Raw genomic sequence first — 16,414 nt, forward strand, 5'->3', positions numbered from 1 at the left:
TTCAATCAATGCAATAATCAATTAATAGTTTTTTAAAAAAAAAAAAAACTTTCCTCTTTTAACCTTTCACATATTCTATTTTGTTGACTAATTAGTAATTAAAAAAATTATTTTTCTAATAACAAAACTGATTTATTTATTTATCTCCAATTTAAGTTTTTTCCCCTTTTTTGTCCTTTTCAATATTCTTACAGGAGAAAGAGAAAAGCATTCAAGTGCATCTTATGCAAAAAATGATGGAGCCCAATATTGGCATTTGGGAAAATTTAAAAATCATGTAAACTTGATACATCAAGGTTTCATTCACTAGGCTATCATTTTGCCTTTTTGCATGTAATATTTTACGAGAAGTTACATAATAAATAAATATATATATATATATATATATATATATATTTTAACATCATCATTTACATCTTCTATATTTAAATATAATTGGAATAATTTAATTTTAATTTTAGTTTTTTATTTTTTTCTCATATAACTTTATAATAATTATTACTATATATATATAGAAGTCCTTTAAAATTAATTTTTATATATTTTTTACTCACTAAACTATAATTTTTTGGTTATTATGTTATATTAAAAATAACCAATAACATTGAGTTTAATGAACAAATAGTACCCGCTAAGATGCTAGGACAAACATAATGTGTTATCGAATGTTATGGACTCATGGGTAGGTTTATTTTTTATTTTTTTTTATGAAAATAAGAAAGTTGAGAGTTATATTTCATGATAAGATTTTATGAATATATAAATCTGACTCTTAAATTTATAATTTAAATAATAAAAAATTTATAACACATATTAATCTTCTAATTTTTTATTTAGAAAAAAAACACAAGCATAAATTCGATCTTTAAATTTTTTTAATTTTAATAAATGATACATATAAGTCTGATTTTCAAATTTTTAACATCCAAATCTGATTTGAATTTTTTAAATGGTCCGCTATAATTTTATAATAACTCCTCATTTTCATGATATAACAAAAATACAAAAGACACGTTATATTAAAAATAAAAAGAGTCATTTACATATACATAAATAGGGTCACATAAATACAAGTCACCAATGTAGAATTAATATTTAATTTAATTCTGAATTTGTAAGCGAATTTTAATTTAATTCATAAAATTTTAATTATCTTTATTTAATCTCTAAAATTTATAAATTTTTTTGTATTAGTTTTTGAAATGATTTTTAGTATAAAAAAACACTGATATAAATAGTCACGCTAAAACTTATAATATAATGTAGAATTGTATTTTATCACTTATTTTATTAGATAAAATTTTAATAAATACCACTTACAATATTAATTTTGAATTATTTAAATGCTAAAACTAGAATGATATCATTTTATAGAGCTAACGTAGTATTTAACTATTTATAATAACATTTCATTAATGTTTATACATTAAAAATTATTTTAAAGATTAACATAAATTATGTTTATAAAATTTAGAGACTAAATAAAAATAATTAAAATTTTAAAGACTAAATTAAAATTTGCATATAAATTTAGAGATCAAATTAAATATTACTGGGCGAATATGTATCAAAAAGTATGTTTATTAAATAACTAAATATTATAAATCACATAAGAAACTAACCCATCTTCATCTTCATCTAGTCCATCTCAAATCTCAATCATTTCATAACATAGCAAAGCACGTGCCTGCGCCCTTTCGCTTTCTCAGTTTCTGTGTCTTTCCCCCAACATCACGTGCCTTCAATTTCATTTCAATTCAATTCTTCGTTGCTTTGGGTGCCGCTCACCCTCTGCATTTTCCTTCCAAACTTCTCATACAGTTAAACAGAGAAAAAAAAAACAAAAAAAAAAAGAAAAAGAAAGAAAGAAAAAAAAAAAAAAGGAGGGAGCATTGGCGGGAACGCATAACGAAATTAAATGATGTGACGCAAACACAAATTAATATAATCAAAATGAATAAACTCACCCGGCTACTTACCGGTGGCCTGTCCACGCCGCCGTCGCCACCGCCAACACCAATGCGGTCGCCGTCTCCGTCGCCGGTGCGGTCTCCGCGGTCGCCGCGACACTACCGCCACGTCCGCTCCAAGGTGAGCCGATTCACGACAGGGCAGCGGCTCCTGTGGCTGGTCCTATCGATCCTGCTCCGCCGCCAGGGCATTTTCCTCTTCGCTCCTCTCGTCTACATTTCTTGCATGCTCCTCTACATGGGAACCGTCGCCTTCGACATTGTTCCGATAATCAGCCACCGCTCCGCCCCTGGCTCCGTCTACCGTAGCCCGGAGCTTTATGCCAAGCTCCGGCCTGATATTGAAAATGATGATTCTTCTACTGATGCGGTTCGTGTTCATCTTTTCTAGATTTTGCTTCCGTTTTTTCTTGTGGCGCATTCTTTTTGCTTCTTGTCTATTTTTTCGCAGAAAATTTATTTTGTCTGGCGCGCGTGATTCGGCCAATGATGCATGCATCATGTTAGGCCGTTTAGTGTCATGGTGTGGGTGATTAAGGTTTTTATTTTCATTTTATGATGAACGTTGAATTTGGAAAATCTTTTGATTTGGACCTCAAGTCGTGGAAAGTTATTTCAACATGAAGAATTGGATAATGCGTGATGATAATATTGAGTAGGAGACTTTTTTCTTGTGTGTAGAATTTAGATATGGCTTTAACGTTTTGTTTTGCTCATGGTTTTGTATTGGATAGTGAGATATGGCTTTAACCTTTTATGATTTTCTTTGTTGGCCTTTGGTTTTTCTATTGGTTTTGATAAATTGCTAATGGGAGGGCAGCATTTTAAATATTGTAGTAGAGTTTGTTTCAGTACTTAGACTAACCTGCTGAATCGAGTGGCTAGAATTCTGATGACAGCAAAACGAGTAGTATTCACAAAGTATTGTAAACTGTAAAGGATTGTTGTAACAGATGCTACTCTCAAATAGGAAATACAAAATGTATTGGTCTAACATTGAGAATGATGAACTGAAAATGTATCAAAATTGCATTCAAAGATAACTACAAGTATACAAAAACACCCTACTGAATCATTGACCCCCCTCAATTCACATCTGTAATGAATAGACACATTGGAATCAATAGCCAGAAGGGAGATAGGTGATTAATATTCCAAACAAGGAAATTGATATGACAATTCACATTTCACACTTTCCTTTGATGCTTTTCTCCCTTGCAACTGAGTTTAACCACTAATTGGGCCTATTGGACTAATATCATAACAAAGATTTCAAGTATTGGAATTAAAACTTATTCCAATACTACCAACATGAAGACTCCTCATCCCCTATAATTCCTCTGGTAGGTTCTTCTCTTAAGAACAGTATAATGGAGACGCCATCTTGTTGCGACCTTGATTGCAACATTTGATAATGCGAGAACATGACTTTGTTCTTCTGCTTAGATTTTTGTAGAAAATGTGCTCTTGTGCATTACCATTGACGCCATTATTGTTGTTCTTGTTGCTATCATAAATTTAGTATTTTTCTTATTTTGATAAAAAAGAAGAAACTTTTGAGATGAAGAAAAGAGGTATGCAAAATGAGAGAGGTACAAGAGACCCTCTCTAGTTAGCAGGTAAGAATGCAACGCATAATATCATTGGTTTGGGATTCTTTTGAGGCTTGATCATAAATATTATTGAAGGTATTTTGTCTAGGGAAAATCTATGTTTGTTCTGCACTAATTCCCCCAAAACTATGGGCTTATATAGCTTTTTTCCATTTTTCCCAGCTTCTTTGTGGGTTATTTCCAAGTCATTCATAGTATGTCACTGTCTGCTTAATATTTTACTTTCTTTGTCATTTTTTTCCCTGTTAAGTTTGCTACTTTAGTGAGAAAAACATAAATAACCTCCTTTCAGATATCAACAATATGGAAAATCCCGTATGAAGGTGGTGAGTGGAAACCATGCATAAAGAGATCTTCACAAGGTACTTTCGTATATATGCCCATAGAGATTGGCATGCCTTGTTACTTGGTTCATTCTCGTAACATGTTTTCTTTATGAGGATACCTTGTCCTCACTGATGTACTCTTCTCTTTCTCTTCAATAAATTTCCTTTACTATAAATGGAACCAAAAAAAAGGAAAGAATATTCAGAAGTATAATATGAAGTGTCAATTCACAGCAAAACCCATGTTATTTTTCTCATTTCATCCCTTCTAAGTATTTTGGAACTTCTATGCCACCAATTTGTGTATTCCTTTTTGTGTACACTAAATTGTGGATAACTTGTAAACCATGTTGTGCATTGTTCTTATTGCGAGACCTTTAGTTTGTCTTATTGCATTTTACTGTTTACTTTTAACTATTGGGAAATGTACCTCCAGTTTTGTTGCTTATGGCATTATCATTGTATTCAATATTAATATAATTTTTTATTTACATTTTTTTAATAGCCCTTCCCGAGTCTAATGGATACATATACGTAGAGGCTAATGGAGGCTTAAATCAGCAAAGGACATCAGTTAAGTTTTCTGTACATTCATTCTTTTCATTTGTTGTGTGTTGAATTTAGCACTGCTCTTGACTTATTTATTTAATGAATCTTGTGTTATATAGATATGCAATGCGGTTGCTGTGGCTGGCTATCTGAATGCCACACTATTGATCCCCAATTTTCGTTATCATAGCATATGGAAAGATCCTAGGTTAGTTTTCTCATTTTTTTAATTCTAGCTTTTCATAACTAGAAAATTCTACTGTCTTGACTACTACAATAATTATAGTTCCTACATTTTAGTGGTGTCTTTGTGGTTAGGGGATACATATGTTATTGTATATGGCTGATATGTGCTTATGAAGGCTAGAGATATAGGATGGTTTCAGTGAATATAGTCATATACTGTTACAGACAATTTGCAAGTTTATTACCATTTGTAATTTGACTTCGTAACATTTATCTCAAAAGATTTGTTTCTAACTAAATATCCTAAAAGTAAAGCCAAATCAATATTAAACTAATTAGGAGTTACTAATCAATGTTGGGGAAGATAAATATGTTTGTCCTTTTCCAGTCCAAAATGCCCTCTCTCTTAAATAGGCTATGCCCTCAACACCAGGAGTTACCCAGAAATGAAATTAGGAAATTATTCGGTAACAGAAATTAGAGGTAAGGAATCACCCTTGACGTGGGCAATTTATTTTGGAAACAAAAACCGCCTTTTGTATGTATGTGCAGAAACTGATCAACAGACTAAAGCAAACCCAACACGGACCAAAAATACCAAAATTTTTTTCCAAAGGAATTGCAGAATTTGCTGGGAAGTGGATTGATGAGTCACAGCTTCAGAATCTGATCTACATGACATGCATGGAGGAGAGACTAGAATGAACTGTATCAGCCATCGAAGCTGCAAGAAGTGACTAGTTTTCAATTATATTAAGCAGTCCGAATAAAGGCTTTTAGAATTTCAAATTGGCTTATCTAATAAAATCTCTCCTTTGTGGTAGAGTGCCTAAGAAACTAAAAGATTGTAAATAAAAAACAGCAATAGAACCAAGCTTTATCGTTTAGATTAGGTATTGTTATTTCTACTTGCTAGTAGGTTTTGGCAAGGTATCCTTGTTGTCTTTGGTCATGCTTACTTCCCTGGTTTTCGTATGCTGGTTCGATAAATGTTCATTCTCCCATTATGGTATTAGTTCGGAGTATTATCTCTTATCTTCCATGTAAGGGCTGCTTCATAATCAATTATACTACGATGTTCTTTTTGTAGTTTCTGTTCAGTGCCATTTTCCAGGATTAACTGCTTTGCTTCTTATCAATATTACAGTTTTAATGACTTGTGAGTTACTTGGTAGGTTTTCCCATTGTTGATCAATGTATTTCATTTTAGTTAGACTAAGTTTTTTCATGTTGTTTGAAATTTCCAGCAAGTTCAAGGACATTTTTGATCAGGACTATTTTATCAACACCTTGAAAAATGATGTATGGGTGGTTGAAGATGTTCCTGAGTATCTAATGGAAAGATTTGGCGACGACATGGCAAATGTTTATAATTTTAGGATCAAGGCATGGTCATCTATTGCATATTACAAAGATGTGGTCCTACCAAAGTTACTTGAAGAGAAGTGAGTATATGATATTCATTTGATGGATCTAACGCTTATTGCCATTTGTCTCCTAAGAGCTAAACATATCAAAGTATTTAATGCATGCCAACTCAGAAAACTTTAATATAAAATCAATGATGTTGCATGAGGTCAAATGTAGGATGGTGAAGAAAAACTAACAATGAGTTCAGTGTTGCAAGAGTGGGAATGTGTTTTTTTTCAATAGTACACCACTCACAAAATTCCCAAAGAGGTGAGGGACACAAACCAAAACCCAACTGAAATCACAGAACAACAATAGTCTAAAAGCAACTAGAACTAGAAATCAGAGACAACCTATATCAACTAGAAGACAAAAGAAAATAAGAACACTGCTGCCAAATCAAATAACTCCCAAGTCTAATCAAATCACCCTAATATATACAAGAGCCCAACTGAGTGTGAATGCTGTGTTGATTGAGTCGATACACTAGACAAGATTTTATACCAACAAATCCACTTGAAAGAAGGTTGAGGTGACAATGGAATATTATTGTATGCTCCTCGAGTACATTCGTGCATTCTCCAAGAGAATCCACAACTGCTCATTTCAATTTGTAAATATAATATTAATTAAAATGCTTTGATGAAGCCCCTGTCTTTCTTGCCCCCCCATTTGAATGCAGATAGAATAGGACTAAAGTTTCCTAGGGTCTTGGTGTAATTTTTGTTTTTTCCTGAGCCATTTGGCCCCCTCTCATAAAAAAAAATTATACATAAATTAAGAATGAGTAGTTATGTTTATTCTTGGAGCAATAAATTTGCTTCAAGAGCATGGCAAAATTTTACAGGTAACAACTATATTGTAAAAGATGATAAAATCATTAGGTGATCTATCTCTATGGATTTGTTTCTGTTTATTACTCAGTTAATATACTTTCATATGCTTGTGTCAAGTTAGGCTGCCTACATTACTTTCTTTGGGTTTGGCCCTTTCTAGGACCCTGCATTGCATAATACAAGAGCTTGTACACTGGGCATTTTTAAATATCCTATTCCTTGCTCTGCAATTTAGATTTTTTTTTTTTTTTAATGCATATTGACCTTAATGCTATGATGCTTGGTTATATCATTTCATATTTATAGTTTCACAAGAGGAAAACAAGTATATGTTTTGTCTTGTTTTACAGATTTTATTGATTAAATCATGCAGGGTTATAAGGATTTCTCCTTTTGCAAATAGATTGTCTTTTGACGCTCCTCCAGCTGTGCAGCGTCTTAGATGCTTAGCAAATTATGAGGCTTTACGATTCGCAAGTCCTATATTGACCTTGGGTGAATCTTTGGTTGCAAGAATGAGGAAACATAGTGCAATAAATGGCGGAAAGTATGTGTCTGTACATCTGCGTTTTGAAGAGGTTGGCTTTAGTCAGATTTAAAAATTGCTTTGAAGTATGAATGTTACACTACTGAGTAATCTTTGAAGCAGCTGTTGTGTATTGCTTTCCAATGTGCAGGATATGGTTGCCTTCTCTTGTTGTACTTTTGATGGCGGAGAACATGAGAAAGAAGAAATGATTGCGGCACGGGAAAGAGGTTGGAGAGGAAAATTCACAAGACCTGGGCGAGTTATACGCCCTGGGGTAATCAGGATCAACGGGAAGTGTCCCCTCACTCCATTAGAGGTATTATTTCCCTAAATGTCCAGTTACCTTAGTGTAGGAGGAGGACCAAGATTTTAGGGAATACATTTATTGTAGTTTTTACTCTTGCTAGGATATCCAAAAGTTTCCTGTAATGTGCTCTTTGCTTGGTCACTTTCATCTTGTTAGTGTTGTTATTCAACAAGAATGATAAAAATTTCTCTCATTTCATTTGCTTAAGATATGGTCAATGCCTTCTTGCATGTTGTTAGGTTGGCCTCATGTTGAGAGGAATGGGTTTTGCAAAGAACACATCTATCTATTTGGCTTCTGGTAAAATACATAATGCAAAGAAAACAATGGTCCCATTATTAGAAATGTTTCCTAATTTGCATACAAAGGAGACCTTGGCATCTAAAGAGGAACTAGCTCCATTCAAGGTATGAATTCGCTTGCCACAACCCTACTCATGAACTTTGATTAAGTGCCACCTGTGATTTTGACTTGAGTTACTTCTTCTAGAATTACTCTTCCAGGATGGCTGCCATAGACTATACCGTTTGTCTTCAGAGTGAGGTGTTCGTGACAACACAGGGTGGTAACTTCCCCCATTTTCTTTTTGGCCACAGAAGATACTTATATGGAGGACACGCTAAGACAATTAAGCCTGATAAGCGGAAATTAGCATTACTATTCGATGGTCCCAGTATTGGGTAATTGTTACTTCAGTATATCTTTCTTCCTGTCCAATTTTATTTTGAAAATTGAGTCATCTTTTAAAGATAAGATATATTCTGAAGGGGGAATATTTGAAGTTTAATTACTAGTAGTACAAAAGGGAGTGGGTTTCTTAACAAGCTCATTTTTAACAAGGAGGATGTTGTTGTTGGCTTGTTGCGCTTGTTCTTTACTGATTTGGAGGGCTTTTCTACCCCTTTGAATAACCAATAATAATCTGTTTGACTGTTTGAGTATACAAAGATGTTCCTAGTTGTTTACCTGAGCTATTATTTTATCAAAAATACTATGTCAACAGATAGTTTTGACAACTATACGCGACAACTATAGAAAGCAAGAGATGTGTGTATTATGGGCCACGTATAAGAAGCTCAAAATGTGCATCTCTTTATTTTATTTTATTAGTTGAAAGTATCTGACCTCCATTGATTTGATTACTTTCACAGATGGAAAACTCTGAAAGAAGAACTGCTGAGCATGAGGTCTCACAGTGATGAAAAAGGAATTGAGCTGAAAAAACCAAATGAATCAATATATAGCTTTCCATGCCCGGATTGTATGTGCCGCTTAAACAGAACCAATGATTCAAGAAGTTCAGCAAAGTAGTCCCCTCAGTATTTGACAAAACTTTACTGCATATGGTTTGTGAGCATGCCTCGCCGCTTGCTAACTGCCTACTAGTTTTTTGTTAGTTCAATGCTTTTTAAATTTTTTTCCCTTCTGATGAGAGGGCATAACCCCAATTTTCGGAGGTTTACACGATTTTGCTCAAGGCCATAGATCTGAATCATATATCTATGGGGATTGGATCAAGGGAGTCACATCCTTGCTTTTTGTACATGATGCTGATTGAGAATTGAGGACAAAATTGTTTTAGGTGCAGGACTCTACTCCAGAACATTGACTGAACCGTGGCCATGTACATTAGCTGGAGAGAATGATCTGTGTTAAGTCTGGAGCAACAGATTTTTCTGTCTACATCTAACAAAAATTTCAGGGTATTTTGTTTACCCTTCTATTCAGGTCCTTTTGTTAATTTCATACCTGTATCTCACATGTATTATTCCTTTACATTGGTACTCAATTGTTCTGGTGGTGATGCCAGTTTATGTAATTAATTTACCTACTTTGCTCCACCTCCTTTGGGCGATGAGACTTTTCCTTTCTATAAGAAAATGTAATTAATTTACCTTTAGTAGATTGTGTTATCTAATTGTTGTTTTTGTTTTTATTTTGCACATGCATATAAGCTATGTTTGGATCGGTAGCAGTGGAATGAAATGAAAGAGAACCAGGATTAATTGAAGGAAACATAGTGAAATGATACAATTATTTGTATGGAGAAATAAGTATTATGATCCACTATCCTATTTCCTTCCATAATTAGAGACAAGAAAAGTGAGGTATAAAAAATAGTTGAGTTGCATAAAACTTGTTAGATTTTAAATAGCCTGATTAGATAGTCACCAAAAAAAAAAAAAAGCCTGATTAGATTATTTTATTTAACAAAACCATATAGCATTTTATCTGTGATGCTAAGTGTCAAATATTTTAACTAAGAGTTATCTTTATTTTAACGATAAAATATTATTTTAGTCCTTAATGTTTCAAATATTATTTCTGTCCTTAAAAGTTTCAAATGGATTCAATATAAAATGAATAATTAATAGAATGATTAATGTGGATATTAATGTTATTGTTAGGATTAAGTACGATTTTGGTTTCTAGATGACGAAAATTTATTTCGTCTCCGGCCATTCTTTTGCTACAAAATAGTCCTGAAGGTTTCAGTTTGTTTTAAAATCGTCATTCGAACAAAAATACCCTTCTCCCTTCTACCCCAAAATTAACCAAATGCAAAGGCGTAGAAATACAAGCAAATGCAAAAACAAAAGCAGGCAAAAGCAGAAGCAGTGAAATAACACCAACAATAAAACAACAACAATGGATAATAAAATCAGAGCAACAATAAAAACAAAACTAGAAGCAGAAGTAGAAGCAAAAGCAGAAACGGCGAGGAGCATCGACGACCGAGTGAGAAGGAGGAGCAGAAACGGCAAGCGGCACGCGAGTGGCCGCAGCGGCGCTGAACGCGGTCTCCCTCTCCTTCCGATCTCTCTCTTCTCCATTTCTCCTCTCTTGCTCTCTGTTTTCCCTTCTGATCTCTTTCTTCTCCCTTGCTTTCTGTCTCCCCCCTCTTCATCCGTGTGTGTGGCGGTTTTCCCTTCTGTTCTCTCCATCATAGGCGGCGGCGCAGCGACGCTACCTTCCCTTCCCCCTTCTTCCCTCCCCTCCCCCCACCCGCATCTCTTTCTCCCTCTTGTCGTTCCCTTTCTTTCTTTCTTTTTTCTTTTTATTTTATTTTATAATTTTTTTAGTTAGGAATAATTTGGTAATAAAAATAAAAAATTTGGTAAGAAAGACGATTTTAAAACAAACTGAAACCTTCGGGACCATTTTGTAGCGAAAAAAAAGGTTGGGAACAAAATAAATTTGCGGCCTCTATGTTAGGGACCAAAATCGTACTTAACCCTTATTGTTAAGTCATATCTTCTTTCTGTGTTAGAAAAACATAACCAAAATTCAAATCCTATCGATCAATCATCAACGTTCCAAAATCAGAAGAAAAACATTTACGTTAGTGATTATTGGTGGATCGATTTTATTTAAGTACCGAAGTCAAACATTATTAGTTCTTTAATATGTTATGTTAATTGTTCGTGTGAAATTTAATTGTGGGGCAACATTGAACATGTTTGAAACTTTGAGACTGAAATAGGAAATTTCAAACGTTTAAAGATTAAAATAGGACGTTTAAAACGTTAAGTACCAAATTAAGACTTGATTCAAATATTAGGACCAAAATAATATTTTATCCTTATTTTAAGGGTTAACAAAACAACATGGAAATTGAATTGAAGCCTTAAATATAAAATGCTTGAAAAGAAGTTCAGCTAGCATGAGATGTGAGATAATTCTGCTAAGCACAAACACAATAATGCATATTTATTTATTTATCCCAATAATATAGTTCAAATAGAAACTAAGAATCAATAATGTTTTACAGCTTCATGTCCGTTGAATCTAACAACTATATTTAGTTATTTACGGCCAGTTCATGGCGGCATAAATCCCTCTCTCCAATGAATTAAACTAAAGAGCGTACTAAAATTGGAGAAGGTAAAAGAATTAGAGGAATCTAATTTTGGTTCAACTACTGCACGACATAACCCTAATTATCCACTAAAGGATATAGTCTTATAACAATGTAGAATCGGCAAATTTTGGTGATACTATTCTAAATCTGCAGGATTTTTGCAGCTTTCAAATAGAGTGGAGAAACACCTACTCAAGGAGCTTGTTGCAGGTGCCAACCCCAACTGCGGCTGCGAGATGCCATGCAGCATGAATGTATGGAGTTTTAGGAAATAAATCGTCAGCTACGAAGAGCATTCCACCCACCAATGACGACATCTTATGCACTGTATGAGCCATTCTCAAATCTGGATCTTTCAGTGCCCTTCTTGCAAATGCTACCTGAATCAATATTTTGTTTTTCCCGTCACGAAGACATGCTTAAATATAAGAGAGAAGGACAAATAGGTCCATGATCTTTTGCTCCGAGGATATTTTTGTCCCTGACCATTGAAAAATACTTTTAAGTCCTTGACCTTCACAAAACTTTGACGAATCAGTTCCTAACTGAGGCATTTGGACAGATCAGTCCCTGACGGAGGCATTTGGACGGAGGGACTGATCCGTCCAAGTTTTGTAAAAGTCAGGGACTTAAAAGTATTTTTCAATGGTTAGGGACAAAAATGTCCGCAGGACAAAAGGTCAGGTACCTATTTGTCCTTTTCTCTAAATATAAAATTTAGCTTACTTTTAAAACAACTAAAATGGTTATTTTGAAAGCCTTATCATCTAATACGACAACAATTATAGCATTAAAAAGGATAAGGATCAAATGATTTTGAAAATACAATTTAGGTTATGTTCATTATTCAATTTAATTATGGCATATAAATCCATCAATCAAAAAATTCAAGTTTATGTTAGTTACCAACTTAGTTATCAACTTTCTGCATGATTTTCTGGCACAACAAAATTATCTATTATAGAAATGAAAACTAAGGAATCAAAACAAAGTTGTTACAAACAGGTTACCTCCATCATCCCAGTGTGAATAACTGAAACCATCATTGGGTGAACTGGAAGAAACACTGCAGAAGCAGCCATTAGTAACTTCGGGTTCTCATTCGTAAGGGCCCTCGACAGACACTGCAGAACAATTTAAAGTTTGCATTAAAAGTTGATCTCAAAAGTGATTGACTCAAGGAAGAACAAAAGCAATATCACATCAGGCAACAAAGAAAAAATGAAAAATTGAAAATACATGGAGAACATATATAGATTGTGTCACTTGCATAAACACAGTGAATACATTGTTGATAAATGCACCCAAGTCATCCCAGAACAAGATACTAAGTAACCGTAAATAATGTACATATGAACACATTACTTACAACGGTTGCTGTGGCTATCATTGTGTAGTCAACCCATCTCAAAAATTTCCTCCACTTCCCTTTTGAAGAGTGGTACATGCTTGAGGCCACTCCAACTCCAATTAATGAATTGGCATACAACTTACAACTAAGATTCTTCCTACATTACAAAATTATTCATAAGACAAGAAAGAAAAGAAGGTTTTCTAGCCAAAAGAACTTAGAAATGTACAGAGACTAGAGTAATAAGTTACCTGGGAGCTTGCATTCCAAGAGCAACAAAAGGAACTGAAGTAAGCACATTAGCAACTCTTTCCGCAAGATGCATATCCCCTGGAAAAGGGATAAAGTAATGTGTAAATTATGTGGTCCTTTTACTTCATACTGAGCCGCTATAGCCAAGTGATCAAGGGTTCAATCTTATCACTCAACTTGGTCTTTAAATGAAAAAGTTAAATTTCAGCAAGAGATACGTGCCAAACATTGGATTGACCACACTAAAAACCAAACGGAGTCTTGTTTAGTATGCATATTTGGAGAAAAAATCATTTAGGAATCTCCACATAATAATTTAAGGTTCTAGTAAAGTTGGTCCTTAAGATGAAATTGGACTATTCACAGGAAATCAATAGGGTAACATCAAAGGGAAAGAAAATCTCTCAATAATACCATGACTAGGATTACAACAATGGATGGGTCTCAAGCATGCCGGTCTTTGTTGCCATAACCGTCTGGAAAACGTGTAAGTAGTAAGTTTTACAATCAAGACGAAATTGTAAGGCATTTCTGAGAGAGAGATGCATTTCACTTACTGCATTAACAGCAGCTGATTTGTTTCAGTAGTTGAAGATCCACATGTTGATGCATGTAAGTCCCCGTTTTGATTATCCTCTGTCAAACCAAATGGTGAATGAGGTTCAACATGGACCCCATGGACACCCTCAAGGGCTTTACTGCGTTTTAGTATACTGTTAGGATTCATGTGCTTTTTGTCACACGAAGTGCAGATCAACTTGAGTGCCAGCAATTTGCTGGCACCAGTTTGGATGGAAAGTTCTGAGTGCTAGCCAATTCCCCTGTATTAAAATTATAAATTTATAATATTAGTGTTGATTTATAAAATCCAGAATGCAAATGAAGTGTTTAATACCAAAGATATAAATTAACTCAAGCGACCTACTATATGTACTAAATTTCCATTTCATTGGCCCTACCAAATAGTATGAACAAACATATCTAAAATCGATGGGTACTAGATGATATATACATCAAATGATTTGCCATGCTAGAATCAAGCTTGACTTCTAAGTTAAAAATATGTCACAACTTATTTTTTGGATATCCTATAATCCATTTTTAAGATTGTCTTTAACCTAGACATTTCCATGTCATCCCTTTTTCAGTTTGTCCGAAGTAAGACAACCAAAACAAATCAAATAGTAGACATGTAACATGGGTCACTGCTACATGTGAAGCCATAACTGTTGCCAGTGGCAATATGCACAGAACAAGAACGTAAACACGTGGAATTTGGACAGCCAATCGGTAAATGCACACGGGGAACGGGGTTGTGCAGAAGAAAATCCACTCTCATAGTCCAGTGTGTTTATTATCAAGGGAAGGATTCACTCAATTTATTTTTTGACTTGAATAAGTCAAGTGTAATCTCTCGCCATCTAATTCTTAACCTGCATGTCTTGTTTGAATCCCACATAAATTAGTAAGAGATCACAGCTAACATTGTCAAGTGAACAAATAAATTTAGAGGATCTAGTTCCCGGTTCCCATTCATTCAATATAAACTCCATCTTCTAGCAATCTTACAACCATATATTTAAGATAGTCATCAAATGTTTCTATTTCAACATCATATTCATTCAATTCAACTAAGAATGAATGTTTAGTTAAACTCAACCGTTTCATATATGTTATCTCCTATGCTTGGTCCAACAGCAATTGGCATTGTCAACTAATAATGAATGTTTAGTTAAACTAAGAATACAAAGTGGATAACCCCACTTCCTAATAATAACATGCTTACATGGTTGTTAACATATTCATATAAACATACAATAGAATTGCAAAAGCATAATAACAACATTTTAACAACAACAACAATTTAGGAGCATCTATAATACAATTGAATGAATCAATACGAAAATTAAGTGTGTGCTGAGAGAGAGAGAAAGAGGGAGAACCTGTATAGAGGGAGATATGGAGAAGTAGTTGGTTGAATTCAGTGAATAAAAAGGAAAACTTTATGAATGTTGATGAAAGAAAACAAAAAAGGGAATGGAATAAAGAAGAGGAAGATGCTCCTGAACAGAAGAATCTTCCTCCTTGAGTCCAAGGATATTCGCCCCCACAGCGAATTTCACCAAATCAACATTAAAATCACTAATTATCGCTGCTTCCGTGTTTTATTTTAAATCATCGACAGTTTCTTCCAAAAGTAGTTAAGTTCCACATACGAAGGATTTACCACTTCCGTTTCACGGACAAGCGTTTTTCTTTTTACTAATTTGACTGCCGAAGACTATCCTTGTAGGAATTAGGATTCGGATTAATAGTAAAATAGAATAAGGGTTTAGGGTTTAGTTTTTTATACTTAAATTAACTATTAAAATTCGCTGTTATATATATATTATATATATATATAATATATAAAATATGTGTTGTTTAATTTATTTTTAATTTATATTTTTATATTATTAACTGATTTTAGTATATATTTAATATAATTGTTAATTTTTTTATATTTACTTCATGAAACATTTTTTTTTTTATTAAAAATAGAGAAATTCGTCTATAATTTCTAAAGTAACTCGTTGGTTACTTAACGAAACTTATTTTATATATAATGATTCAATTGTATTTAGTTTTTTAAATAATTTTATAAAAAAATAATTTTTAATATAATAATAAATAATTAAACACACTAGACGGAATAATATTTGTTATTCCCCAAGTTTACAATGTTATAAATTATTATTTGTAACTTTGTATAAATTTTACTTGCTACACATCCAAATATTTTTTCATTCAAGTTTATTTAAGTAGGTCCAACACCAATAAAAATTACTCTCATTAAAAGAGCGTTATTACACGGGCTTCTTTTAAATACATCCTCTTCTTTTTCTTTTAAATTCACGCATACCTCCTTCTCCTTCGGGCACGCAGATTCTTCTTCTGCTTCTCTTCTTCCTTCTCTTCCTCTTCTTCTCCTTTTTCGTTATCGTCATCACCAACAACACCAACATTTTGCTAATGGATTATTTTTTTTCGATCGAATTAATAATCTTTAAATTGTAGACGTATGTATTTTTAATTTGATTTTATATAATGGATAATGTTCCGTTCATTTAATATTATACAATTGTTTCACCTTAATAACGCGTTTGGTTTATCATGCAGAAAGCGGTTGTGAATTTGATTTTATATAATGAATAATTATTCATTCATTTAGTACTATACAATT

General features: G+C 33.4%; 2 protein-coding genes across 3 annotated transcripts; one reads left to right on the forward strand and one right to left on the reverse strand.

Moving 5' to 3' along the window:
- The first annotated feature begins 1,780 nt into the window (after positions 1-1,780).
- Positions 1,781-9,626, forward strand: LOC112784690 (protein ESMERALDA 1). The gene is made up of 10 exons (XM_025827983.3): positions 1,781-2,340; positions 3,876-3,945; positions 4,415-4,482; positions 4,578-4,666; positions 5,892-6,089; positions 7,264-7,468; positions 7,568-7,735; positions 7,966-8,133; positions 8,216-8,406; positions 8,878-9,626. Exons 1-10 carry the CDS (start codon positions 1,954-1,956, stop codon positions 9,035-9,037), a joined length of 1,704 nt encoding a protein of 567 aa, XP_025683768.1. The 5' UTR covers positions 1,781-1,953; the 3' UTR covers positions 9,038-9,626.
- A 1,786-nt stretch (positions 9,627-11,412) lies between these two features.
- Positions 11,413-15,474, reverse strand: LOC112784691 (uncharacterized). 2 transcript variants are annotated; one of them, XM_025827985.3, is made up of 7 exons: positions 15,135-15,474; positions 13,749-14,012; positions 13,606-13,667; positions 13,191-13,269; positions 12,958-13,096; positions 12,599-12,712; positions 11,413-11,968 (listed from the first exon to the last, which is right to left on the reverse strand). In XM_025827985.3, exons 2-7 carry the CDS (start codon positions 13,916-13,918, stop codon positions 11,777-11,779), a joined length of 756 nt encoding a protein of 251 aa, XP_025683770.1. In that variant the 5' UTR covers positions 13,919-14,012; positions 15,135-15,474; the 3' UTR covers positions 11,413-11,776. The 2 variants fall into 2 exon arrangements, with proteins under 2 accessions (XP_025683770.1, XP_025683771.1); XM_025827986.3 differs by having other exon boundaries at positions 11,413-12,069.
- Between the last annotated feature and the right edge of the window lie 940 nt (positions 15,475-16,414).

Source organism: Arachis hypogaea, chromosome 20, assembly GCF_003086295.3.
Source record: "Arachis hypogaea cultivar Tifrunner chromosome 20, arahy.Tifrunner.gnm2.J5K5, whole genome shotgun sequence".
In the NCBI taxonomy this organism is placed as follows: domain Eukaryota; kingdom Viridiplantae; phylum Streptophyta; class Magnoliopsida; order Fabales; family Fabaceae; genus Arachis; species Arachis hypogaea.

Bases quoted from the DNA above. Each gene is read 5' to 3' on its own strand.
- LOC112784691 (XM_025827985.3), bottom strand. From the start codon at position 13,918: ATGAATCCTAACAGTATACTAAAACGCAGTAAAGCCCTTGAGGGTGTC. The intron at 13,097-13,190 runs GTAACTTATTAC...TTTGTAATGTAG, and splicing joins CTTGGAATGCAAGCTCCCAG to GAAGAATCTTAGTTGTAAGT. The intron at 11,969-12,598 runs GTAACCTGTTTG...ATATTGATTCAG, and splicing joins TTCACACTGGGATGATGGAG to GTAGCATTTGCAAGAAGGGC.
- LOC112784690 (XM_025827983.3), top strand. From the start codon at position 1,954: ATGAATAAACTCACCCGGCTACTTACCGGTGGCCTGTCCACGCCGCCG. The intron at 4,667-5,891 runs GTTAGTTTTCTC...TGAAATTTCCAG, and splicing joins AGCATATGGAAAGATCCTAG to CAAGTTCAAGGACATTTTTG. The intron at 7,469-7,567 runs GTTGGCTTTAGT...TCCAATGTGCAG, and splicing joins TACATCTGCGTTTTGAAGAG to GATATGGTTGCCTTCTCTTG.